Raw genomic sequence first — 26,667 nt, 5'->3', positions numbered from 1 at the left:
CAACCTTGCTCCCTATTAGAGTGAGCATACGTCCGTCCGTGCGTGTGTTATCTACCTTCCACGCTTCTAAGTACAACCAGATAGCATCTGAAGCCCTTTTAGCACTTTAAGGGTCAGTGTAACTTAAGTGTTAATTATGAAAGCTCTCCCTTGCGTGCCGCCGCCCTGCCATTGGGTAAGATCCCTTTCCCTTTGCCACCTTCCTTGATTGGGGTGGGTGCGTGGAACTAGCCGGGATTTGTTCTCCAGCAAGAAGCCCGGGACCGCATTCGAGAGGATGCTGGGAGTTGTAGTTTTAAGGAGGCTGCATCTTACCCCGCCCCGTTCCCCCGGAGTGATGCATGCCGGGAGCTGTAGTGCAGCCCAGACTCCCGCCTCGCGTGCCGCTTTTTTCCACCCCATCGAAGTTTCCCAGCATGCTTCTCCCGGCCGCTCCCGCTGATTGGCTGGCGGCGGCTGGCGGCGCATGCGCAATTCTGAAACCCGGGGCCGGAGCTGCGTTCTCGAGCTTTTTGGAACCGCTAAATCCAGACTGGAACCGGGAAGAAGCTCTGGCGGCGGCGGCGGCGAATCGTTAAGAAGAGAGTGGCGGCGGAGCAGCAAAAGGGAAAAAGCAAAAGCGATCAGAGCAGCCCCGTGCGTGCTGGGCGGTGAGTTTGGTAGGACGCGTCATACCTCTGGGCCGTGACGTCAGAGCGCTAAGGGTGACGACAACTTGAGTGAGTGACGTGGTCATGTGGCGAGCAGGGAGGGCCGCGGTAGCGCCCTTCCGCCGGGGGAGCATGCGTAGTGGGGTCGGCAAGTTGAGGCTGGGGGGCGGGAGGAGTCCCGGGTGGGCCAGGACGGAGGCTGGGACTGGCTGGAAAGGTAGGCAAACTGTATGAGGAGCGGGGCTGGGACTGAGTGGCAGCAGGAGGAGGCCTGTGGGTTTCCATAAGGCCTTCTTTCCCCGCCCCGCAAAGTTGCAAAGGTAAACACAGCAGCAACTCAAAATACATAAAAGGAAACTTGCGGCAGCAGCCATGGGCTGGTAAAAGCAGTAAAACCCGCGCCGAGTATTTGGGGTGTTTGACTGAGTGGCAAAGAAACGGGGGCTGAGGTCAGTGGACTGTTGAGCTGTGTGCAAGGATGAGGGAGAAACAGTAGTGCTGTTTTCTTGAGGGGGCCCTTTGGGGTATATTTGCCAGGGCTCGGTGTGGGAGGTGAACAGGCAAACATTTGGAGCCAAGCAGGGAGCATCTGGGGCCTGAGTTCCCAACTCATGTAATAACAAGGTGTTAGGGCTGAGGGAATAAAAATCATAGGTGGTGTTGAGCTAAGGGAAGGAGGGGTCCCATGAGTTGCTCATGCCCTAAGGCGGTTGTAGTGGGAGCAGGGAAGGGCTGGCCCAAGACAGGTGGCACCTGAGACAAACCACAAAATGGCACAAAGCTGCCCACAAGAGAAGAGGTGTGTGAAGATCTGCATCAGGAACAAGCGGGAGTCAGGGTGGAAAGGAATAAAGTTCTACATCGGGAACGAGTGGGAGGAGACCAGCAGTGCCTCCTATTCACCACTGCAGAGGTAACGTTGGGGAGGGGGCAGCAATGCATTCCTTGGGGACTGGATCTGCTGTCCCTGTAAACCCTGCCGCCTGAGGTGGCTGCCCCAACTTGCCTCATGGGTGGGCCATCCCTGGAGTAGGGCTTGGCTGATAAGACAGAGAGGTAAGTCACTTGGTGGGGCTCATGAGAGAACATCTGAGGGCATTTTGTTTTCTTGTAAGGGACTGGCAATGTTCTCTGGGACTGTGTGGAAATGTGCCACATATTTTTTTTGCATAGGAGAGGGGCATAATGGGAATGGGCTAGGAGTTTGAGGTTCCCTCAACTGATAGTGTTCACATGTTAGCTTTTAACAGGCCTCTCATACCTTGTTTCTGATGGGGATGGGTGTGGCCAGGGCAGGAAGATAAATCAGGGGTGTTTTTAAACCTATGAGAGCAAAGCTCTCCACTATGCTGAGAGAAAGCAACCATACAAATTGTCCCAAGCTGTAATGAATGATACATGATTTCAATGACTGCACCAGCGACTATCCTTTCTCCTGAATGTGGTGTCTTCTTATCTAGTAATGACTTTTAATTTCCATTGAAATTGCCAGTCATCCTCTGAACTTAATGCTAAACAGAGGGCCACATTTTTCTTTTACTAGACGCTGTTGGAAGTGGCTTGGAAGGTGACTTACAATGAAGAGCCAAGATGGGGAAAGCAAAGCTGTCCTTCTACCTGCCAGCCCTTCCAAAATGAGTAGTGTGCTGGGGTTGGAAGACTTAGCTGAGGCTCCCATAGTGACTACAGAAAGCTGTGAATGTCCACACCAGCCTGAGATGTGCAGCTTGAACTCTTTGGTTGACGGAAATGTTGAAAACCCAATGAGTGAGGAGCAGAGTAAGAAAGAGGGTATGTGTTATCATGAGACCTGTTGCCCTTTCAAATGTTAGTTTTTATATCCCTTTACATTTTTCTTCAGCCGTAAGCTGCTAGTGGCATTAAACATTTATTTCCTTTGTCTTTGCACCACCACTGCTAAAAGGGATTGTTGTTTATATTGCAACTTTCTTAAATCTCACAATGCCCATCATTTCATCGACTCTAAAGCCAAACTCTAAATCCAAAACACACCTGAGGCCATACCGCTCTCTTCCAGGAAGCGTTGGTCTCATCTCTTCCCCTCCTCCCCCGTGCTGTAATCCTAATGTACCACCTTTATCCCCAGCCCCTTATTTACTAAACACTAGTGTCTACATGGCTAAGAAGTGCAAAAAAATGACTTTTATATATTTTCAGCACAATATATGCAGTGGTTTATGTAAAGTGCTTATTTGTTAACTGAACCTTACCTAGGAATTAGTTTTTATGGCAATTTTCTGTTATCAGTTTCCAGGCCTTATTTTACAGAAAAAAAATAGCTCATTTCTTTTGTGCTGTTAGTAAAATGTCTAGTACATTAAGAGCAGAATATTTTGAAATATTGTATGTTATTCTGGTAGACTCTATAAACTTTGCACAATGATCTGAAACACAATAACATTTGATATTATTTAGTTAGTAAAATCTTTCTCCCCAGTTTGCACATGTTCACACATTTAATATCTTGCATATTAATGTTAAATAGTGTTGTTCATTTATTCCTTTTGCAGCACTTTTGGTGGATGAGGCTGTATCCCAACCCCACCAACCGGTTAGCTGTGATGTCTCTGAAGAGCTAAGCAGACAACTAGAGGACATTCTGAACACATATTGCCTGGATACAAACCAGGAAGGACCAGGAGATGACAATGGGCAGAGTGAACCTGTAGAGATGGATGAGGCAGAAAAGTGCCGGAGTGAGTCCCCAAGGAATGGCGAGCAGGAGCCGAGTTGCCCTGAGATGAATGGAGAGAAAGAAGGACCCAGAGGGACCAGTGATGAAGTTGGCGAGCGGGATCAGAAACGAGCCCAAGAAAAAAAGAAAGCTAAGGGGCTTGGTAGGTGGTTCCTTCCTGATAGTGCTCTGCTCTGCTGTCCCATCCTCAGTTTATGTCCTAATCCTAAACGCAGTTGCCCTTGCTAAAGAGTAATCACTTACTATTGCAATCTCTTCATGGGCCTCTGGTCTCGCTGCCTGCTGTGCTCTGATGTTGGAATAGTCATGCCAGGGCTGTTGTGGCTGGTATTGACTCAACTTCTTTCTGTTACAGACATTCTGGACTGCCTAAGTTCAGATTGTAGAGTGCTTAAGGCAGAGATTTTTCACATTATGATGACTGAAAAAATAAAATGTGAGCTGGCTGCTCTCTGGAAATATGCCCTTTGTTAAAGAGCAGTGAGGCAGGCAGGAAAGCGTATAGCAGAGACCAGTCCACATCCTGCCTCCCCACCCCGATCTACAAGCTTATAGAAAACTGGTAGTAATTTCCACAGACTACAGGTTTCTAGTTCCTTAGATTCTTTTGGTCTCAGACTCCTACTCTCCACCCCCTAGTTCTTTTCATTGTGATCTGAAGATGTGTCTACATTATCCTTTGTGTTCCAGGCAAGGAGATCACGTTGTTAATGCAGACTCTCAACACTCTAAGCACATCTGAGGAGAAACTGACAGCCCTCTGCAAGAAGTATGCTGAACTGGTCAGTGTCTGGCAAAGTGAGAGGGAGGGATGCTTGAGTGGGGTGTTAGTGCAGGAGGCAACAGGAGAGGGCTTATTCTGAAAGTGAGAGCTTATCCCTGAGGAAACCAGATGCCAGGGGCAGGGTGTGCATGCTTTGCTTTGAATCTTGTATGGTTTGTTGTGGGTCATAACAGGTTCAGAACAAGTGGGACTCCATCACCCAACTCATCTGCTAAAGCCAAGACATATGCTATTATAGTTTGGTGCAAGTGTAGGTTAAACGTTGGGGACGTGAGTGCCATATCCAAATCCCACTTAACCTCCTGGCCCTTCATAAGGGACAAACTTTGTCTTCAAGGGACTTGGGAGTTTTTCATAGGGACCATAGATAAAGTAGTTTGTCTATGATGAGGAATGCAAAACACCCAGGCAGCAGAGCGCTCCCTCCTTTTGTACTTGGAGACTCTTTCAGAAACCTTTATGGCCAAGCAGAAGTGCTCAGCAGGCCTCTAGCAGTTCCTTGCCTCTTGGGAATCCCAAACTAAACCGCAGGCAGCAGTGTGCTTATTGCCAGGTTGCTGCCAGTGCTGGCAGGATGGGTGGGGAGGAGTTGTAGAGCAGGCTTTCCCAAACCACTGGGAAAGGAGGCTTTACCAGAAGATTTACCAGTTAAGGGGTTAAGAGAGCTGCCTTAGACCTGTTGAAATACCTAAAACACTTTAGGCACAAGTGGCTCCAGTTCTAGGATGCTCACGTTGTTCACTGACCATGAGTACTTCTGCTAATGGCTTCCAGTGGCAGTTATCTCTTACCCCTGATAGTAATAGGGGGTTATTGTTCAGGTACATCTCTGCCCCAGTGTGTCACCAAACCCACAGTGTCAGGTGTAATGCATATCAATCCACTGACAATCAATTTAGACAATCTCAACTGACCTCCTTTGGAGTTTCATAGTCTTTGCAATGTCCAATCTATGGCAAAATATCTGCAATGCCATGCTTCCTACTCAATATCCTTGTTAAACTGTGGGGTCCAGAACTGGACACAGTGCTCCAGGTGGGGTCAGACCAAGTCAGAATAAAGTGGTACTATTAACTTTCCTTGATCTGGACACTATTTAACGTCGTTATGTGAATTTGACAGAAGTTTCCTCATGATGAAATGCAGGACAGCCTCAGCTTTGAACAGTAAGGTCTGAAGGGGGCTTACAAGTCTGTTTGCCTAAGTGGCACAAACACCCTTCAGATCTTGATGCCCAACACTGCATTGTGCTGCTTGCATTCTTAAGATTTTATAATACCTGAAAAGGACTGCAGAGGTAGAATACATGAGAGTCCCAACAATTAGAGTTGCATCCAGGGAAGATTGGGACTTGGGTGGCTGATCTCTCTTGTGGCTCAGGGATCTGCCTATCCAAATTCATTGGCCTTTAGCCTAGCCAGAAAAAGAGGGCTGCATTTCTAGCACAGAGGGGCCACCCAGGATGATGCATCCCTCCACCATGTTGCTTCAGTACTAGTTTCCCCTCTTTTCCCCTCTCTGTCCTTATTGCTCATATGTTTGGGAACACTCATTTTACTGCTATGTGGATACCATTACTTATGCCTTTCCTGGTCTGCTGCTCTTTGTTCTGCCAGCTGGAGGAGCACAGAAACTCTCAGAAGCAAATGAAAATCCTTCAGAAGAAGCAGACCCAGTTGGTGCAGGAGAAGGATCATCTACGGAGCGAGCACAGCAAGGCCATCTTGGCCCGCAGCAAGCTGGAGAGCCTGTGCCGGGAGCTCCAGAGGCACAACCGCACCCTCAAGGCAAGTGAGGCCCAACCTGTAGGTAGCCTCTGCCCCACCCCCATCAAAGCCCCGGGTGCTGTACCAGTGTCATGTGCAGGCCTGTGTGACGCTGCTGCACCTTTGGGGTCAAAAGAAAGCTTATCCAAGCAGCGTAGTTCAGCCTAAGAAGGGATTGTTGTGGGGGCAGCTCTTGGCTTGCCATACTGGATGTCTTAGGTTGCCCTCTTGGCTGATTTTAAATGATCACAGTGGAGCCCCCAGTCTGTGACTTTGTAGACAAATTGGTTGGGGGGGGCAGGATGGGGGAAGAAGGAAGAAGATAACAGCTTCTGAACTGGATTTCAGCAGGTGTTTTCCAATAAGGGATGATAAATAATTGCTTTTCTCCAGCGAGCCAGTCCATTTTTAGCTAAGCTCTGCCTACTGTGACTTGCAGCCATTCCCTTTTCCATCGCTGCCACTGAACAGAAGCCCTTTGAGGGGGGTGCCAAGTATCCCCACCCGGAGATCCTTCTGCCCGCAGGAATCCTCATTCTCGCCCTTCTTCTGCCCCCTGACTTTCACATGTTCTTTCCAACCTGTCTATCTAGGAAGAAGGTGTCCAAAGAGCCCGGGAGGAAGAAGAGAAGCGTAAGGAGGTGACATCCCACTTCCAGGTGACCCTCAACGATATCCAGCTGCAGATGGAGCAGCACAACGAGCGCAACTCCAAGCTACGCCAGGAGAATATGGAGCTAGCCGAGAGACTGAAGAAACTCATTGAGCAGTATGAGTTGCGAGAGGAGGTGTGCAGCCCACAGTGAGCGGTGGGGTGTGCATTGTGACTGGGGGGTGAGGGACGACTGGAATGTTGGGGAGGTAGGAAGGAGAAGTATCCCCAAATCTCTGCAACCTTAGACTTATGATAAGAATTTAGTTCTACACCACCTTTTTGTTACCCAAGTGAGGGAACAGCTTTTAAATAAAACACAGAACCAAGAGAATTAGAGCAAGCTTCAGCAGATCCAGTTAGGGACCCAGAGTTTATATTGCAAATGTCCCGCTTTATCACTGTTTCCTTAGCAACCAGGCCTTTGACAGAGTTGTTGACATTCCTGTCCCTATCTGTTCCTTGGAACCTTTCAAGGAGGTGCCGGATTTCACTCTAGTGCTAACTCAAAACAGACACGGCAAAACACCCTGAGTGACCGTTTATGCCACTTTCAGGTTCAGATAGGAAAGGAATGCAGCTACTAGGAGTCATAAAATGCAGGTACACAGGAATCATTCATGGATGCATTCTAGCCAAAGGTTAAATGCAATTATTGAAACATTTCTAAAATCAAAAATATGCATTTGGGGTCTCTGATTTTTTACATCAGTCACATAAGTGTGCTGGCTGGGGCTGATGGGACTTGTAATCCAAAGCATCTGAAGGCACCAGGTTTGGGAAGGCTGGAATAGAGAATGTTGAGCTAGATGGCCCAAGGGTCTGACTTTGTATTAGACAGTTTCCTATGCTCGTTGTAGCAAGTGGCCTGTTGGCAACTGAAGAAGCACCGTTTTGATACCAGAGTCTGCACTCTGGCTTTAAACTGACCTGTCTTATGCAGGCCCCCAAATTAAAATGCTTTCACTTTCAGAAAAGAACCAAAACATTGCAGCTTTTTTCCTGGTATGCCGGAGGCCACCTCCCCATGAGCGATTGCTTTCCTTTGGCTAATGTGACTTGTGAAAATAAAAGTGATATTTGTGTCTTGGTATTGTGCCTGTGACTTTCTGCTCTTGCATTTGCCAGAAGTGGCTGCTGCTGCTGCTGACTGACAGCCTGTTTTGTCTTTCCATTGGCAGCACATCGACAAGGTCTTTAAACACAAGGACCTGCAGCAGCAGTTGGTGGATGCCAAGCTCCAGCAGGCCCAGGAGATGCTGAAGGAGGCTGAGGACAGGCATCAGCGGGAGAAAGACTTTGTGAGTCTTGCTCAAATGGTCCAAGGAGAAGCTCCAGTCTGGCTGCTGCAGCTGAGCATCTCTTAGGAGGAGAGCTGCGTCCGAGCTAGGGAGCCCTTTCCCCTCCTCCTGGATTCTTTGATATTCCTCAAAGCTACATCAGGCCCTGCTTGCCTCTTAATTGATCCTCTAAACATGGAGTGGAGGGAAGTTCCAGGCTGAAGGGCGCTGTTCTCCTGCAGTGGTGGTGGTGGTGGTGGGGAGTTAATTTCTCTTACTCCATTACCTTCCCCCTGTTCCTTCTCTCTTGCACAGCTATTGAAGGAAGCTGTGGAGTCCCAGAGGATGTGCGAGTTGATGAAGCAACAGGAAACGCATCTCAAGGAGCAGGTGTGTGCGTGGGTGGCACTCTTCTCTCTCCGCCTCCCCCCTCCCTTGCTATAGTTCACATTTTCTATACAAAATCCACTTTCTTAGAGTGAGGAAACAATTTTCCTTCTTGCGACTTGCTGGCAGGATCAGTTGGTCACGACAGGGGCATGGCTAAAGGAACAATTGCTTCCTCCAAACCTAAATTGGGTTGGAATGTTGTTAGGCACTTAAGATGGTTTCGTTTGAGTTCACAGCTGAGTCCTGAGTAGCTCCCTCTTCCTACCCCACCTCTGCACTTGCAGTGTTTTCAGTAAATGGTGCTTGAAGAATGTGTGCCTATGCATGTGTGTGTGTGTGTGTGAGAGAGAGAGAGCACTTCCCTTTCTCTTACTCAGCCCTGATCTAAAGAAAGAGTTGTAGACACTAACTCTTCTCCTTCCCTCCTCTTTTTTTCCAGCTGGCCCTCTACACAGCAAAGTTTGAGGAATTTCAGAACACACTATCCAAAAGCAGTGAAGTGTTCACAACCTTCAAGCAAGAAATGGAGAAGGTACTGTATGTTTATGCTGCTTTCATGTGCTGTGGGAGGAGAGGCTCTGACTTAAATTGTCACTCCTATTGAACAATGCTTAAATTCTGAAGTGCACCAGCCCATCCCTTTGAACTGCTGCCTTGGGAGGGGAGGACAGCCCCTGAACTGTTTCTCTGCTGGCGCCCCAGGACCGACGGACTTACACTGTTTTTTCCTTCCTTGCTGCAACCCCATAGATGACAAAGAAGATTAAGAAGCTGGAGAAAGAGACCACAATGTACAGATCCCGCTGGGAAAGCAGCAACAAGGCCCTTTTGGAAATGGCAGAAGAGGTAACGTTGCCACTGCCTTACCCACATTGACTTCTCTAGGGGAAACAAGAGCTTCAGGGTCAAATGCATAGCCAGACAGGCCCCAGAAATTCCTATGAGGGATTGAAACTGTGCCCACCCCTTCAAATCTTTGAAATCCTCAAGGATCTAAATAGTGTTCAAAAAATCAGATTTTCTGGAAGATTATGTTCATTTCCCCCCAGACTCTGCACTCAGGAGAGAATAATAAATATTGGCCGATCCAGTACAAGATGCTGGTGCCTCTGTAGTTTTAGAGATAAGCTTGGAAACGCTGAGCAACCTTTTTGCTGAAGTCTCGACCTGTTGATGGCCTATGCGTAGTTTTTCAGTTCTTGGAAGCATCCTCCTCCTCAAAGAGTGTGCCACTCTTTGAGGGGGGGGAGGAGGCATTTTGGTGAAATCACAAATCCTCTCCATTAGAAGAAACCTCTCTTGCTCTCTCACTTCCTTAGTTTTGCTCTTGGCATTCCGTGCTCTTGAGTCAGGATTCCTTTCAACAAACCTTTGAGTTTTTGTTCTTGCTCTTTGCCTGGCGCTCAGCCTTGGCTTTGCAGTTGGGCGCTGGCCAGTTGACAGAAAGACAACCCAGGAATGGTGCCCTTGTTTTTGTTCTTCATTGCTGGCTGGGACTAGAAGCTCCAGGCCAACCTCGATGCCACAATGAGTTGGAGTGGAGTGGAAAGAAGCAGGGATATGCACTTCCCTGTCCTTGTATTTGGAAGTTTCTTCTTCCAGAGCACACTTTGTACTACTTGCTGTGGGGCTTCTACCCCCAGTGGTACAAGGAGGGGAGGGTGTGGCTGAGGGTTAGTTAGTATCTGGTCCAGAGCTGGCCTGTAAGCTGGTTAAGGACATTTCCCAACTTAATGAACAAGTAGCTTGCCTGACGTCTTAGCAGCTGAATTTAAGCAACTTATTTTTGTCGCCTTTTCATGATCTCTTCTGTACCTTGGCAAGCAGGCAGAAGCTGGCCCTGAATTTGATTTTGTTTCCCCCTTGCAGAAAACTCTCCGGGACAAAGAACTGGAAGGGCTCCAAGTGAAAATCCAGCGCCTGGAGAAGCTCTGCCGGGCCCTGCAGACAGAGCGCAATGACCTGAACAAGAAGGTGCAGGACCTGTGTGCCCTTGTGCCTCCCGCTGCCAGCACGGACCTCCAGGGACCACCAAAGGACCCATCCCAAGGCAGCTCGGAGGAGCTGGCACCTCAGGGCACCACCGTGGAGGAGTGCCTTGCCCTGGCACAGGCGGTGTGCTGCACGGGACCAGCCGAGAGGTTTGGGGAGCCAAGCATAGGAGGAGCCCCTGCTCGGGAAAAGATGGATGAAGCTGCTGTCTCTCTTGAGTAAAGATGGAGGAAGGGGGAGAGGCGGGCATACCTCTCCAGAGACTGGGCCCCAGGCCTGGGGTGACAAAGCTCAGTCCCCCACCCCCCAGGCATTTAAGGAGTTCCAGTTTAAGTTTGAAAGCGTTTTGTTTTTCTTTTTTGCTTTATAAAAATTATCTCACTATATATTACACGATATGATGTGCAGGGCAACTCCCACTTTTTATATATAGGCCTAGGAACTAGATTGAACCACATCCTTGTGTGTCGTGTGAACATCTCTAAGTGTGTGGCACTTTCACCAAAATACCTTCTGAAGTATGGGCATGGGGGAATCTTGCCAACCATAATCCTATTCCCCTCCCCCAAACTCAGTTCGGCTGCTACATCTCACTGTGGGTGCTATGCCATGAATGCAGATTTAGGAGGTTGGCATCATGGGGCCCTTTGGAGGATTTGTTTATTTTTCTCATATATTGACCAGACCCAGAGGCTTAAAACCAGAACAGGAGACTCAGGAGTTTGCTATCTAGTAGGTTATTTTTAGCATGTAGATTCCCCCAGGAAAGCAGAGAATAAAATAGATGTGACTTTGCTTCAGGGGGACAAGAGACTGAGAGCCCTGTTGGTTTGAGGAGAGGGTGGGTGGGGAGCATCCTCTCTGGGACTTTGCTACTTCCAGAATCTATGTTTCAACAGCCTTATGACTTCACCGTTGCCTCTATGCTTATACACGCACAAGTGTATGTATTAAAGATTTAATCCAAAGGTTTTCCTTCCTTAAGTGTTTTGCACATGATGAGCACCCGTGCACATGGTTGCGTGTGGGGAATGCTCTGGGGGTGGGGGTGGGGCGGGCAGGGGGCATGAATCCCCCGCATGTGTTATATATTCCTCTTTGGGATACTTTGGTACTAAACATCCTTCACAGTCCCAGAGGCTCAGGGAGACAAACCCTAACCTCCCAGGCAGCAAAGCCCAGTAACTAGAAACAAACTTAACACACATCAGGAGCTGCCTGGAGATTGTCCTCCATGACCGGACTCCCGTTTCCTTATCTTAACAGCACTTTTCCTTGGGCCACCTTGTCTACACAGCTCCATGTCAGTACAAAAGAGGTTTCCTATTTAGTCCTCAGTGCTGCCATGGCTAGTTTAAACGCATAGAGGCTTTTTCTGTTTGTGATTTCAATTTCTGCTGCTTCTTGGGCTTAAAACCCAACTACAGACTTCTTTGCGTTTTAGTAGCTGCTGCCTTTGCTTTTAAAACTCTGCATCCCTCCTTGCTGGGACCATTATTAGCCTTTATTGTAATTCCTGTCTTGCTGAGCTGCCTATTCCTCAGTTAGTTGTGTTTTGAGCTGTTGAGTGTTGGTGGTTGGGAACAGACAGCTGTGGGCAGGCACCATTCAGGCCCAGCCCTATATACTTCAAACACTCTGTGTTAAAGGAAGCTGGGCTTTAGGAAACAGTATTAGCAATGCATTTTGTATGATCTGACTTCACTCAAGTTGGCAGATTTCTTGCAGAGCTGTTTTGCTTCCTTGTTTCTCTTACTGGAGGTAGTGATTTCATCAAAGCTTTGGGTGACATCCAGCATCTCACCAGCAGATATGGCAGGACTTCACCTTTGTCACAGGCCCTCTCCCCACGTACGCCCAATCTGCTCTGGAGGGTCCCTCAACCCTTGAGCAATTTCAAGGGTGCATGGGGGGCTGGGGTGGGTGTGGGGAGAGCAAGTCCATGCTATGAATGGGCCGTCTCCCATCCTTTTCCTTGTACTTTGCAGGGCTTGGCCAAAAGCTGATGAATGTAAATGGGAGATAGAACTTTACTCTTAAGCAGGACAGAACTGAACACTCAGATGTTTCAAGAAAACCTTCCAATTTTTTTTAATGCAGTGGTACAGGCAATATCTAGATCTGTTATATATATATATATATATATATCTTTGTATCCAATACAAATGAACATAAACTTGACTGCATGTCTGTGCTCCTTTTTTCTTCGCTACCATTATAGATATTGAGGCAGGCTATTGAGCCTGGCACACAGCACCAATTTCCAGATGTCCATCCCAATTAGCTAAAAAGGGTATTTTGGCCCTTTTCAAGGGGCTTGGGACAGTTTTTGTATCACTTTCATGTGTACTGTAAGCAGTGAAAATGGGTCTGGGAAATATTTTTCACTTGCTTAGCTTCAAAATCATTTTTTTGTTAGGATTCAGAAATAAAACCAATGTAGTGCTTTAGAGGGAGTGTTAGTAGTCTTCTTAAGCATTAACACCAAACTTTCAGGTCCCAGAGTTTTTTTTTATTCGTCTAGAATACTGAAGATTGAAGTTACAAGGGGTCTTCCTAATTTGTATTATAATTTAAGTGGAACTCTAGCTACATTTTAAAAAAGGAAACCATGGAGCCGTGAGGGACCTCAAAGACCATCCAATGTACTGTTACAGCAGCCTTGTGCGGGCCATCCAGCTTCTGTTTAAAACCTATTAACCAAAAAGAGTGTCCGCCACTGTTCCAGGATTGAATATATTGTGCGGTTAGCATGGCAAGTTCTTCCCAATGCTTTGTTGAAACCATGTAATTTTGAATGAACTGGTGTGGATCTGACTGTGGAACGAGTGGTAACCTGACACCCTTCTGATTCTGACCATTGGCCAGGACCGATTTTGAGTCGGGTCCAACAAAATCTGGAGCATGGGTGTAGTAGCACCCATATCTCTAGTCATACAACTCTGCCTTGAGGCATCCTAGCCCCTATTCAGGTTTTTTTTTGGGGGGGGGACGGGTGCTTTCAAGTATTGTACTCCTTCAGCAACACTTGTGATAAAGAAATTGTAGCTGTGTACCCTGCCCCAAAGCCTTAGGCTATGAATATGACCAAACACAGATCCACCCCCACTGGGAGACTATCCTGGGCAGGTTCTGCAGGCCATCCTGTCAAGCTTAAAGGGGCAAGCAGTTAAACTTCTCATTTACATTCTTCAAGGGATGGGGGCTCCACCTCTCCTTTTCTTTCTTTATAAAGGTCCTGCTTCTACCCTGGAGAAATGTACCAGGTCAAGCTTTACTGGGCGTGAAGGGAGGGAAGAAGTCTAATGTACTACTTGTATCTGAAGAAGTGTGCATGCACACGAAAGCTCATACCAAGAACTAACTTAGTTGGTCTTTAAGGGGCTACTGGAAGGAATTTTTTTTTGTTTTGACTATGGCAGACCAACACGGCTACCTATCTGTAACTGGTACTACTTGGGCTGAATGGAAGCTGTGGGGTGAGGGAGGGGAAGATGGGCAGAGGAAGGCCTACCTAGGTGGAATCCGATGCCTTCTGACCACACCCAGAGACCTTTTCCCTTCGACGCGCTGTTGGGCTACTGAACCCTATCCTCCGAAACGGGTTTAAGAATTCGGGCGTTTGCAATGGGCTGGCTCAGAGCGGGGGTGGGGAGCAAGCCAGTTTTCCAAGGGCCCGGATCTGAGCGGTGGAGCAGCGGCTGCTGTCCACGAAGGCAGTGGCAGCATCGGATCCAGTGAAAGGGCATGTTATTCTGGCCACCAAGCCTCCCTCCGCCCGAGCCCGGGGAAACCAGCTGCAGCCGACCCGAGGCGGAACGGACCCTGAGCTTCGGGCCCCCGTTTCCACAAGCCCCTTTGCGGAGGCGTCTGCCTGGCCACCGCCTCTCCGAGAGGGAGTGCGCGCGCGCTCGGCGCTTCTCGGGCGCGCAGCAGCAAGAGCAGCCGCCGCGGGAGCGTCCCCCGTGGCCCGTCTCCGCCGCAGAGGTCAGTGTCTCCGCAGCGCGTCCTCCACCCCATGCGGTGAGAAGTGGGGGCGGGGGGGGGCGTGGAACCTCGGCGAGGAGAACGTTCTGATTTGGAACGTGGAGCAAGGAATCAGCGTTCCAAATCGGAACATTGGCGGTGGCATCTTTTGTTGCTGGCAGATGGCGGTGGGTGGGATTAACCGGCCTTTTAAGATTGCCGGCGGAGAGCGAGACCTTTCCTTCTCTCGCCCCGGACCTCTTTTCTCCGGCAGCGACCTCTTCTTAGAAGCCAGACAGGGCTGTTTGTTAAGGCGCTGCATCATCGCCGCCTCCTCTGCACGGTCTTGTTTATCGATCTATTTATGTGAGCTCCTTATGTGATGCAAGAGCGAAAATAGAAGGTCGATGAGCCAGGGAGGGTTCAAATTAGCAATTCAGCGTTTAGTGTTGTTACCTAAATGAGATGCACAGGGCATTTCTCATAGTGGGAGAATCAGTCCTCCTCACCCAAGCAGTTGACAACCTAAATTTAATTTAAATTCTACCTTAGTTTTCTTACACAGAGCTAAGGGATGTAAAATACTTACCCCACCCTCACATGGGCATAGCCAGGATTTTTTGGGGGGGGGGGCAGGCTTCTGTGAGGAGGACAGAACCTCAGATTTGTATTGATTTTGATTGATGGGGGGGGCAGCTGCCCCCTGCCCCTCCTGGCTACGCCCATGCATTCTCATTTTATTCTCAAAACAAACCCTGAGAGCTAAGTTAGCCTAAGGAAGCAAGACATCTTCCCAACATCACCTGGTGAGCTTTGTGGCTGGGCGGGGACTGAAGCTGTCTCTCCCTAGCCCCAACGCTGATCAGCGATACCATTTTCTGGGTTGTATATTCTGGCAGTGCAGCTGTTATTCTAGGCTGCGTCAACAGTAGTGTCCAGGTCAAGGGAAGTAATAATACCACTTTATTCTGCCTTGGTCAGACCACACCTGGGATACTGTGTCCACTTCTGGGTACCACAGTTTTAAGGAGGATATTGACAAGCTGGAATGTGTGCGGAGGAGGGCAGCCAAGATGATCAGCGGTCTGGAAACTAAGTCTTAGAAGGAATGGTTGAGGAATCTGGGTATGTTTAGCCTGGATAAAAGGAGTCTGAGCAGATATATGATAGCCATTTCAAATATCTGAAGGGCTGTCACATGGAAGATGGAGCATGCTTGTGTTCAGCTTGTCCAGAGGATAGGACCCAAACCAATGTATTCAAGTTACAAGAAAGGAGTTTCTGACTAAACATCAGGAATAACTTTGTGATGGTAAGAGCTGTTTACAGTCAAACAGCCTCCCTTGGGAGGCTGTGGACTCTCCTTCCTTGGTGGTGTTTAAAGCAGAGATTGGATGGTGCTCTATCATGGATACTGAGATTCCTGCATTGCAAGGGGTTGGACTAGATGACCCTTGGGTCCCTTCCAACTCTACAATTCTATGACTCTAAGAAGGGTACTTAGGTATCTCCACTGAACCAAAAACGCCAGCACCTCATTTACTCATACTACTGTCTCCAAGTAATGAGAAACTCCAGGGGTAATACAACCCATGCGTGATGTCCTTTTGAAGGGGAGAACAGTAGAGACTTAGGCCGCATCCAGACTTACTGAGCAGTCACCTTGATTTGTTTGTGGGAAGGTTGTACAATCTTGCATCGAGCAAATGTTATCCCCAAACCTTCCAGTTCATTTTCCCCATCACTTTTCTTATCACCAAAACATTTTTTTTGGGGGGGGGGGGAGAAGCAAAACTGATGTGCTCAAGCATTAAAAAAAACTGTGCAACCTGGATTTGCCAGTGTGTGACTGAATCCTACCCGAAAATAGCAACAGTCAGAAAGTGTTCTCACGTTGTACTTACACAGTTATCGCTGTACTCAAACAACAGCAGAAATCTGAGTAAAGCAGGGCTGGAGACACGGAGGCAAAAAAATGTGGCTTTAATAATGACAGAGGCTTGAGTGCAGCAGGGATGGAGAGACACTGGGGGTTGTTATTTTAAAAAATGAAGCTGTTTTAACAAGGAGAAGTAGCAGAAATGGGTGCATCATAGCAGCTAACACAACAGAACCTTCGCACCTCCCTTCTTGCTGTATTCAAACCTTTTTCTAATCTGCCGCTTCACCCCTCTTAATGTCACCTTGACTCACTCTATTCAAACCTCTGCCATGGTCTAAAATAACCATCCCCTGCTCTGCTTTGTTCCATCCCTGCTTAATTCAGACCTGCGCTGCTGTTTAAAACTATTTCCCTACTGTGTTTTTTCAGCCCCACTTATGCGATTTCCCCCCTTCAATGTTTCTCCCTTCTCGCTGTACTCAAACTTCTCCTTCTAGTCCTCGCCTGACTCCTGTGTGTGTGAGAGAGGATGAGGAGCTCTCAATGATTTCATTGTATGGCAGGTTCTTTATTCAAACCTTTGCTGTTGTTTGCTAGATCCAGTTCCCCACCTCTGATTCAAAGGGTTGGAGATGGGACGTGAGGAAGAGGAAGTCTGGAAGTGGTGGAAGTCTGTTTCTTGTCCTGGTTACAGAATGGGCTGCTGTCTTCAGAACGCTCCCTGGCCTTGTAACACCTGACAAAACTGCTTCCCCTCCCTTCTCACTCCCTTGCTGTTGCCACTGCTGTTGTACAACCTGCCTTCTCTTTTCTTCCCCTACCCCACCACAACGTCTTGCAAATCCAGGATTGTGATGAATCCTTCAATGGGGGCTGTGCAATGACAGCCTTACATATCTATGTACAGTGATACCTCAGGTTAAGAACTTAATTCATTCTGGAGGTCCATTCTTAACCTGAAACTGTTCTTAACCTGAAGCACCACTTTAGCTAATGGGACCTCCTGTTGCTGCTCCGCCGCCGGAGCACGATTTCTGTTCTCATCCTGAAGCAAAGTTCGTAACCCGAGGTACTATTTCTGGGTTAGCGGAGTTAGCGTCTGTAACCCGAGATACCACTGTATATTGGAAGACATATTTATATGTCTCTCATTGTCTTGTTTACCGTTGGGGTTATAAAAAATGTTTGCAAGCTGTGTGAAGAGTTTTATTAAAACTTTTGTACACCCTGCAATTTTCTGATGAAGAAATGGCTTTTTTTTAAAAAAGAATAATAAAGAAGATCTGTTCCAGCCTTTTATTTTCACTGAAGGCCAGCCAGATTCCTTTGGAAGGCGCAAGAGCCATAGCTCAGTGGCAGAGCATCAGCTTTGCCTGCAGAAAGTCCCAGGTTCAACACCCTATGGCATCTCCAGGTAGGGCTGGGAGAGACCCCTGCTGGAAACCCTGGAGAGCTGCTGCCAGTCAGTGCAGGCAGTGCTGAGCTGGATGGACCAAGGAATTGACAGCTTCCTGTGTTCCTATGGAAGCTCCCCTGCAGAGCATGTCAGGACTGGCCACTGCCGTGTTGTTTGTCCCAGTGCCTGATGTTCAGAGATAGACTGCCTTGGAGCACTGGAGGGTCCATCTAGTTATGTTCATGACTGAAAGCCACCAATATGCTGCTGCTATCTCTTTCTAGCTTATCTTTAGGTTCATTCTTCGTTCCCCTGAGCAGTTTCCGGTGTGTGACTAAGAGAGACCCGCTGCTTCCAGGATGGAGGAGAAGAAGAAGAAGAAAAGTCCCAAAGCCCACCTAGCTCAGCCAGTTCCAGCCAGTGCTCTCCGCAAGCTGCCAGTCCCTTCTAGCAAGAGCACCTCTTTCTCCCTGGGGATGCCTCATCTCCCTTCGCCAAAGCAAAGAGCCAAGTTCAAGAGGTCAGCCAAAGGTTGGGGGCAGAGCTGCATGGTTTCCTCTGGGAGGGACTTGAACCCAGAGCCCAGCAGGCTAGAATTTCATCCGTCTAGCCACTGCCAAGCAGAAAGATGTGAAACTGGGGAGGAGGTGTTTTAATGCTTATGTTGTGTTCCTACCTTTAAATAGGACTGTTCATAATTGGACACTCCATGCATGCTTAAGGACATTTTAACCTTATGCTGATTTATTTATTTTTTAAACCAAGCTGCTTTTCATCAGAGAAAGGCATTTTGCCATTGCCCAGAGGCACCCTTTTCTTGCTTTTTGCTACTGCTTTGAGTTTGATGATTTGCATTTAAATGGTTGCACCATTCTTGCTTTTTTACATTTCTAAGCTGCTTTGATTGACTTTTTCCGTAGGGGGAGAGCAGGGTATAATTTTTTTAAGTAACGTATTTTTCGCTCTATAAGACGCACCAGACCACAAGACGCACCTAGTTTTTGGAGGAAGAAAAACAATAAAAAAATATTCTGAATCTCAGAAGCCAGAACAGCAAGAGGGATCGCTGCGCAGTGAAAGCAGCAATCCCTCTTGCTGTTCTGGCTTCTGTGATAGCTGTGCAGCCTGCATTCGCTCCATAAGACACACACACATCTCCCCTTACTTTTTAGGAGGGAAAAAGTGAGTCTTATAGAGCAAAAAATATGAAATAGGTCTGCTTTTTTAAAAAGCTGCCTGCCTTCACAAAAGGAGGGCACTGGGCACATGCTTAGAGGCACTTAGCCCCTGGAAACATTATTGAAAATGAAAAACTTGGCAACCCTGCTTTTGAATAAAATTATCTCAGCATCTCCTTGCAGTAGCAAACAGGGCACATTCAAAAACAGTGAGTCAATGTATGAAGAATTACAGTGTCTTGGTTATGCCTTGCTAAAGTCACAAGCGGTCCTTGCTCCACCCCACAGTGCCTTAAGGCAGCCTTCAGATGCTTGGGACTACAACTCCCACCAGCTCCAGCCAGGTTGGCGACAGCTTACCTAAGGCCCGTTCCCCTTAGAGAGAGCCCACCTCTTTTCCCTTTGAAATGACACTTCTCCCCAAATTATAACCCGAGGCAAAGGGGACCCAGGCTTCCAGTTTGGGGCTGCCCTTAAGGGTGGCAGGAGGGAAGATGGACACAATTGAGTGCTGTGAGCAATGTCCTCTGGAGCAGGCCTTACTGAAATGAAAGGAGACCTTTGCTAGAGCAAGTCAGATGGGTGCCTGGGTGGAATCTAGGCTGTGGCCTTGAGTCAATGGCATTTCTTTATCCAGTAAACAAAGCAAAAGGATTTGACTTCCTAGTCCAGGTCTTGTGGCCTGGTGTGTGGGAGGTGGGAGGGAGTTGGAAGGAATATGTCTCCTGAGCTGAAAGTTCTGGGCTGAGAACTTTTGCTTTAAAGTTGTGGGTAAGCAGATCAATGTCCAGTGATGATATAGCACAATTTCTAGCAGCATTTAAGGGGAGGCCAGCTGCTGAGAAGAAGTCTGCATGCAAGAGAAAGACTCTACTATCCAGTTAGCTGCCCAACTTTCTGTTCCTCCCTGGGGGAAAATCACCCCAATGCCTCCCTGTTAATGGGGTGGGGGATCCCTCAGCTCTCCCCCACAACTTCCGTAGGTGGAGGTGAGGCTGTCCTCCTAGGAGAGATTTTGGTGTGTTCCCACCCCTGCATGCCCAACTGGCCATTGCGTTGGCAGAGCCCCTGGCTCCTTGGCAAGGAAAGTGGAAATGATGCTGAGGACAATCTTGGAGGCTGTCTCTGGCTTCCTTTGTGCTCTGAGGAAGGAAGAGGGACTTCCTGCCCGGTCCCACCCCACCCGTCATCTTTTCTTATTGCTGTTGTCTGATGCAGAGCAAACAAGGAGAAGCCCCGAGCTCCCCAGCCTGGAGGCAGCGCTGCCACAGCAGCTGTGGGGACCCCTCTGCAGCACTCGTTCCTGACCGACGTCTCGGATGTGTATGAGATGGAGGGGGGCCTCCTGAACCTCTTGAATGACTTCCATTCGGGAAAGCTGCAGGCTTTTGGTAAGCGCTTCGGTTATTTCTCGGCCCTTCAGTTCCGAGGGAGAAAAACATCTCAGAAATATCTGTTTCTGGACGGTGTGTTGTAATATGCAGGGTGTTGGATGGGGAACGGCAAGGCCTGAATTCGAATCTTTGCTTAGCAAGCGCAATTAGCTGAATTAAACTCTCTCAGCCTCACCTAGCTAACTGGTCCTCCCTGCAGGGGAAATGGGGGTGGTATCTCCTAGAAGCTCCATGGAATAACGCTGGCGTTCTTTTTCTCAACTAACGCAGGGAAGGAATGTTCCTTTGAGCAGCTGGAGCACGTTCGGGAGATGCAGGAGAAGTTGGCTCGCCTGCATTTCAGCCTGGACGTCTACGTGGAGGAACTTGCCGAGGACCAGAAGAAGACGGTGGCCGACAGGAACCTGGATCAGCTGCTGACAAATGTGAGTGCTGTGAGGAATCCTGGAATCCCTTTTCTGGCTGAGAGACTCTCACCCTCTCCCACCTCCTTGTTCAGCCCAGAACTGAAGAGCTCAGGCTGCATACACTTTGAAACACATCCAAAGCACACACTTTCCCTCAAAGAATTCTGGGCAATGTAGTTTAAAGGTTGCTGGGAATTGTTAGACTGTGAAGGGTAAACCATAGTGCCTAGAATTCTTTGAGTTGGGGGGGGGTGCTTTACAATTTATAGTATGTAGCCCAAGTCACAAATGTTGTCCAGCACAAGACATGTTTGGGTGCATATGCCTTTGTTATAGAAACCCAGCATACTTAAAATATAATTGCCTCTGCCCCTAGAAGTTTATGAGCATCCATGACATCCCAACTACTCGGTCCGTGTGTAGGGTGCATTTGCAGGTGATAGGTAACAATCTTTTAAAGGTAAAGAGACCCCTGACCATTAGGTCCAGTTGTGACCGACTTTGGGGTTGCGGTGCTCATCTTGCTTTATTGGCCGAGGGAGCTGGCAAACAGCTTCTGGGTCATGTGGCCAGCAAGACTAAGCCGCTTCTGGCAAACCAGAGCAGCGCACGGAAACGCCATTTACCTTCCTGCAGGAGCGGTACCTATTTATCTACTTGCACTTTGACGTGCTTTTGAACTGCTAGGTTGGCAGGAGCAGGGACCGAGCAACGGGAGCTCACCCCATCGCGGGGATTCGAACCACTGACCTTCAGATCGGCAAGTCCTAGGCTCTGTGGTTTAACCCACAGCGCCACCCACGTCCCTATCAGTCCTTTACTTACTGGCAAATTTACACTCATCTGCCTGTGGGGGAGACCTTGCTCTGTGCTCCTCCAATATTTATGGCCAGTCTGGTGGTTTTGGCCAAGCCCTATACCCGATCAGGTGTTGGACAGGTAAAGGTGTGGCTGAGACAGAAGAGGTTTGCAGGTACTGGTCATCTTCTGATCATCAGGACTTGCAGTGTTCTGTGAGCAGCACTCTGCAAGCCCCACCAATGAGCTGATCGTCTGCATGGACAAAAACAGGATCCTTCACATTGTTGTGATGTCGGGTGATTGACTGGCCTGCCTATCAAGCTTGGCCTATAGGGGAGATAAGGGTCCATCCAGCCTCATGGCCAGATCCAGTTCCTAAACCCTGCAATAGAGCTTTCTCCATGTTGGTGCAATATCTATGGGACTCTCTTCTGCATTTTAGGAAACAAGTTAACTTTTAAAATCTTGATCCATTTTTATAGTACCTGCAGGCTAAATAAGGGAATATGACATATTGGATATCCCCTCTCTTTAAATATTGGCAAATGGCAGCCACAGAGGTGGCAGTGGGAGATCCTTCTGGCTTCTCCCTTAACAGAGCAAATACCTGTTTCAGGGGCATCTTTATCTGAAAAATAAGGTTTTGTGCATGCATGTGTTAAAAACACTACCATACACACTCACTCAGTGCCTGCACCCCTGATGCTTATCACTGCCTTCTCCCATAAGCTGCTACTTGCCAAAATCTAAAGAAGGGGATGATCCTATCACAGCGCTCCATCACCTTGCTTAGTGTGGCCCCAGTTTATTTCCACTGCAGAAGTTCCTCTTAAGAGCTCCTTGTGTTTGTTTGTGGCTGACTCTCTTTTGCTTTTGCAGCTGGAAGAACTCAGCAACTCCATGTATCCTCCTTATGGTGCCCAGTGTGTGAATGCCCAAGCCATTTCCCAGGTGGACTGGGGGCAGAGGCGATGGTGGGGGTGAAGGGTGGGACGCTGGGTGGGGGTACAGGGAGGAAGTAGTCTATCCATCTGTGGCAGATAGGCAAGGTTGAATAGTCCAGCTACTCCTTTTTAAATAGGAGATTCCCCCCGGCTCCCTCCTCCTCTCTCTCCCCAAGAAAAGCAGCATTAGGTGAAAAGGTATGTCTTCAGAGAAGAAGGGGGGCATCATAGCTTAGCTGCCTTCCATTTTTCCTTAATAAGACACCTCAGACAAAAGCTCCACCTGGCAGAAAACCCAGACTTGGAGGATGCGTCCACAGTCTAGAAGGAGGAGGAGGAGGAGGCGGCTGCCTGGTTTTTCTCTTGACTGTTTTCATTCAGAAGCCTCAAAAAGAAAAACAAAGGAAGCAAAGAAGCAGCTGCGGAGCTGAGCAAGAAGACCCTCGCGCAGAACTACTTCTGGACTGTACACAGAAAGGATAAGTTAGATGGAGCCTAGTGGAAAAGGATGCAACTCCTGGGCCTCAGTGCACTGGGGACACACTGCAGATGCAGCATGGAAGCCAGCCTCCGGCAGAGGCTCCTGCGCCCCACGACCGACAGAGGGCAAACAGAGAGCTCCAGTGCAAGGCCCTGGGGGGTGTGGCAAGGGATGCTGGGGGAGCCCTCTAGGGCCATGCAGGGCTCAGGCTCTGACTGGCAAAATGCCCTGTGCCAACACAGAGAGATGCAGGTTCTAGGGCTTGGTTGCCTGCAGACAGTCCTTAGAACCAGGATCCACTGTTATTTTCCTCCTACAGCTCCAGACCAGTTTGCACACATGCTATGTTTGTACACACACAGTTTGACAGGCACAAGGCCAGCAAATTGAATGGTGATGTATTCCATCAGCCTCTCTGCTTCTGCCAAGAGTTGCCTGCCTCCAGTTTTAATATTTTTCCCCCCAGCATAGCATGAATGCTCATTTTCATGACTGTTTGTTTGGTGCCCCATCAACATTTTTTAAAATGCCAACTGTTTAATAGGAAACTGCCCCTGGAGGAGGGAACTGGTCTTATGACTAGGGAAGGCCAAATTTATCAGAATTTCAGTTGAATTCCTCCTAATTATACAGAGTTTTCCTTAACCACATTTTTGCAAGCAATTTCCCCGAATGCATTTTTTTTGTATGTTATTTTCCTTAATGTATGCATTTTATGCACACTTTCCCCTAACATACACATTTTAAAAACATTATTTGGTTGGAGAACTGTGTTAGACTTCAGAGGAGTGTGGATTTTGAAGAATAGCTGTATTTTTATTTACACATTGTTTTAATAAGCACAACTTATGGAGTTCTTCATTAAAATGCAAGCCAGACCCAAATTTATCCCCCAGGCCTATTTGTAGAGAGCTGGTGTAGTGTAGCAGCTTAAGAGACTGACTATGAATCAAGAGGGGTCCAGTTTGAATCTTGCCTCTGCCACAAACTGACTAGTTGTCCTTAGTCACTCTCAGCTTCAGTACCCCCTTCTGCAATATGGGGTATGATAATATCTTACAGATCTGTTGTTAAGCTTTACAGCTAGGGAGAGTACATGTGAAGGTGCTATACAGATGTTAAGTGTTACTATTTTTATTATCCTCATCATTGGGATCATCCAATCCTTGGTCTACATGTTTCATTTCTGCTATGAAAAGGAGGACCCAGTTCCCCCTGATACCAGATTTGAAGGACAGGTTGTGGAACAGTTTATGGAACCACTTGAGGAGGGCACGTTTCCTGGCTCCACAGCCCTTCACATGCTGCCAGGTGAACTTCTGCACTCTCTCTATTCAGGATGTAGCTCTGCCCCTTGCAAATGCACACAAACAGCTGGTTTGCTAGAGGTGTAGAAATACTATCCCTGGGCTACCTCCTTTCTCTTCCCTGGGGCTTGTCCCTCATTTCTCACCCCCCCCCCTCCCGCCCCCACAACCCAGCCCTAGGAATCCCCAGACAGGCCTAACCCAAGGCTATGCTAGGTTACCCCTACATCACATGCAGGGCTCTGGCGGTTGTTCCAAGGCAACAAAACAGAGAAGCAAAACTTTCCCAGTGTTAACAACTTGGGGAATCTAATTAGGGTTCACATTTGCTCACTCAGAACCTAGTGAGACAGTAATGCATAACCAGTGAAAAAAGACTCAAGATTATACATGAAATGAAGGTATATTATTCATTTGCTTCATTTAAGGTATATTATTCTCTTCATATAGATAACTGTGGGATTTGAAGAAATGTAATATTGCAGTATAGTACCATTAGAACTTAATATGGATATCGCCTCCAGATGGCCTCTACATTGAGCATTCATCCTGATTTGTCTACACAATGTTTATGGTGTCTGGTTTTTATTGAGCAAACGTTCTGATTTGTTTTCAGGGACGTTATATGACAATGGACATTCATTGTGATTGAATTGCTTGTGTGGTGGTGTTATGCCTTCCTTTTAATCAGTTGTTTATCTCACACTTTTTAGTGCATCGCTTTCTTAACTGCAGAAAGCTCGTTTTTTTCTTTTTCTTTTAAGTGGCTTTGTTATGCCAAGCAAACCTGGGTTTCCAGAAAATTCAGCCTCCTGACTTGGAGCCATCTAGTTGTGGAAATTAATTTCTAAGTTTGATGGCACATGTAGCATTTTGGAATAAAATATTTAAGCATCAATAACTGTGGGCTAGGATCCTATGGCCTTTAGCTGGGTGAGAGGTTGTAAAAAAAGAGTTAGACCCCAAGCAGGCAGGTAGAAAGAGAGATTCTCTGAACACCTTTTATATATCAGAAAGATTGTGTTTTCTACCTTTTCTATCAATTTCATTACTTGCTTGGCAAGCCCATATAAGATGTAGATTCTGGGTGCCCATAATCTGTGAGCCCCTTCCTTTTCCAGCACCCCTTTGCTCAGGTCACTTTGACACTCCGTTGTCAATCATGTTATTGATTCCACATTTGCTGAGGCACTGTGGCTGTTGTTCTCATTGCGCTTTTTAGTATCTTATTTATGCTGATGGGATAATGTTTCCTGTGACGACCTCATCAGGTTGCCAGGGCCTCTCATGACTGTCCTTGAGGGTCAGCAGAAAGTTCCAAGCGGCCTGCGCAATGTGGCAGAATTGAGCTTGTCCCATGACAGCTGCTCTAACTGCCTGCTGGCGTTTGCTGCAGCTGATGGCTCTGCAGGCCTAGCTAACTCCAGATCAACATCCAGATTCTCCATGCGGATTAATGCACATGGGAGCCACCTCTGCCTTCCTGCAGGAGAAATTAGCGCTGAGGAGTATCAGGGGCAGGAATCTCGAGGACCATATTTCTTGGGATTTTTCTGACCCTCAGTTCCACCTTCCCCAGTTCTGATGCTGCTGCAAGTGCTCCCAACTGCCTCCTTCTCCTGATCACCCTTAGCTTTGAACCCGGAGTCACTGCCAGAGCCATTTGGATACCTGGACCTGTAGTGCACTGCCCGTCCCTTGAGGCTTGCAGAGGATCTCTCATGGCCCAGTTAGTGTTTGTTTAGTAACTGATGGTGTAAGGATATGGATTGAGTGCTTAATGAGTTGAAGTCCCATAGAAGAATTCTTTGTTAATGCATAGGACTGCTGAAGGCAGGGGTTAATGCAGCCTTCACCAACATGGTGCCCTCCAGTTGTTTTTGGCTACGTCTGGAGTTGTATCCAAAAGCATCTGGAGGGCACAAATTTGGCAAAGACTGGGTAGTGTGTACCCCCCACAAAAGCTGCATTTAAAATCACAAGAAGCAGATAAAGTATGCAAGCTTTAATTTGTATTACTAGTCCGCTTGTGTTCTCTTTCCCTCCCAAGCTCTTCTAAACCTTTGTGAAAATTGTAGTCTACTGAACAAATGAATGTGGTTTGTAATTTTTTAAAATGTTGTTATGCTTGTTAACACATGAAACGTTCATCGTGGAAAGGGGTGGAGTCCAATTTTTGTAAAATCAGCTCATAAATAGTTATTAAACTTTCTATAGGACAAAAGTTTTGTGTGTATATTTGGTAGGTAAGTTTATTTTGTGTCTTTGGTTTTGACATCTAACTTGGCAACACTGCAATTTAGCAGCATCCAGTTGCTGCTTTAAGCTGCAAATGGTATCACAACTTGGTTTCCAGACTTCTGGAGTCCAAATCACATCCTGTGGGCGGTAGGATTTTATTAGGATGAGAGTCCAAATACTTGAACCCCCCCTCCAGATTCCTAATCATGATTGCCTACCCCCACCACTTTAGAAGGCAGGGGAAGAAAATAAATAGAAAGGCAATAATATTGGGAAAGGCTGAGGTACGTAGTGTATGAAACAAAGTAGGCTCCCAGCAATCCCACAAAAAGCTTGGATTATCTCAGACTTATGCACCCAGTACTCCAGAGGAGTGTCCCCTGCCTAGTACCAAACCATCACATCTGCCCCAATGCTGCTTTCTGTGGGTACAAGCAAGA

General features: G+C 47.7%; 2 protein-coding genes across 9 annotated transcripts; both read left to right on the top strand.

Moving 5' to 3' along the window:
- The first annotated feature begins 462 nt into the window (after positions 1-462).
- On the top strand, positions 463-12,411 carry TXLNA (taxilin alpha). 4 transcript variants are annotated; one of them, XM_081924182.1, is made up of 11 exons: positions 463-650; positions 2,194-2,441; positions 3,182-3,508; positions 4,057-4,148; positions 5,767-5,941; positions 6,514-6,704; positions 7,750-7,869; positions 8,164-8,238; positions 8,678-8,770; positions 8,989-9,084; positions 10,108-12,411. In XM_081924182.1, exons 2-11 carry the CDS (start codon positions 2,228-2,230, stop codon positions 10,450-10,452), a joined length of 1,728 nt encoding a protein of 575 aa, XP_081780308.1. In that variant the 5' UTR covers positions 463-650; positions 2,194-2,227; the 3' UTR covers positions 10,453-12,411. The 4 variants fall into 4 exon arrangements, with proteins under 4 accessions (XP_081780308.1, XP_081780305.1, XP_081780306.1 ...); XM_081924179.1 differs by having other exon boundaries at positions 464-650; positions 5,767-5,937; positions 6,510-6,704; XM_081924180.1 differs by lacking the exon at positions 463-650 and adding an exon at positions 801-867 and having other exon boundaries at positions 5,767-5,937; positions 6,510-6,704.
- A 1,701-nt stretch (positions 12,412-14,112) lies between these two features.
- Positions 14,113-26,210, top strand: CCDC28B (coiled-coil domain containing 28B). 5 transcript variants are annotated; one of them, XM_081924177.1, is made up of 7 exons: positions 14,155-14,217; positions 15,178-15,508; positions 17,759-17,994; positions 19,871-20,043; positions 20,317-20,471; positions 22,134-22,156; positions 22,469-26,210. In XM_081924177.1, exons 3-7 carry the CDS (start codon positions 17,834-17,836, stop codon positions 22,521-22,523), a joined length of 567 nt encoding a protein of 188 aa, XP_081780303.1. In that variant the 5' UTR covers positions 14,155-14,217; positions 15,178-15,508; positions 17,759-17,833; the 3' UTR covers positions 22,524-26,210. The 5 variants fall into 5 exon arrangements, with proteins under 5 accessions (XP_081780300.1, XP_081780301.1, XP_081780303.1 ...); XM_081924178.1 differs by lacking the exon at positions 14,155-14,217 and adding an exon at positions 14,309-14,562; XM_081924174.1 differs by lacking the exon at positions 15,178-15,508 and having other exon boundaries at positions 14,113-14,217.
- The last annotated feature ends 457 nt before the right edge of the window (positions 26,211-26,667 follow it).

This window comes from Podarcis melisellensis, assembly GCF_964234715.1.
Source record: "Podarcis melisellensis genome assembly, chromosome: 8".
NCBI lineage: Eukaryota > Metazoa > Chordata > Lepidosauria > Squamata > Lacertidae > Podarcis > Podarcis melisellensis.
This window is presented reverse-complemented; position numbering and strand designations above follow the sequence as displayed.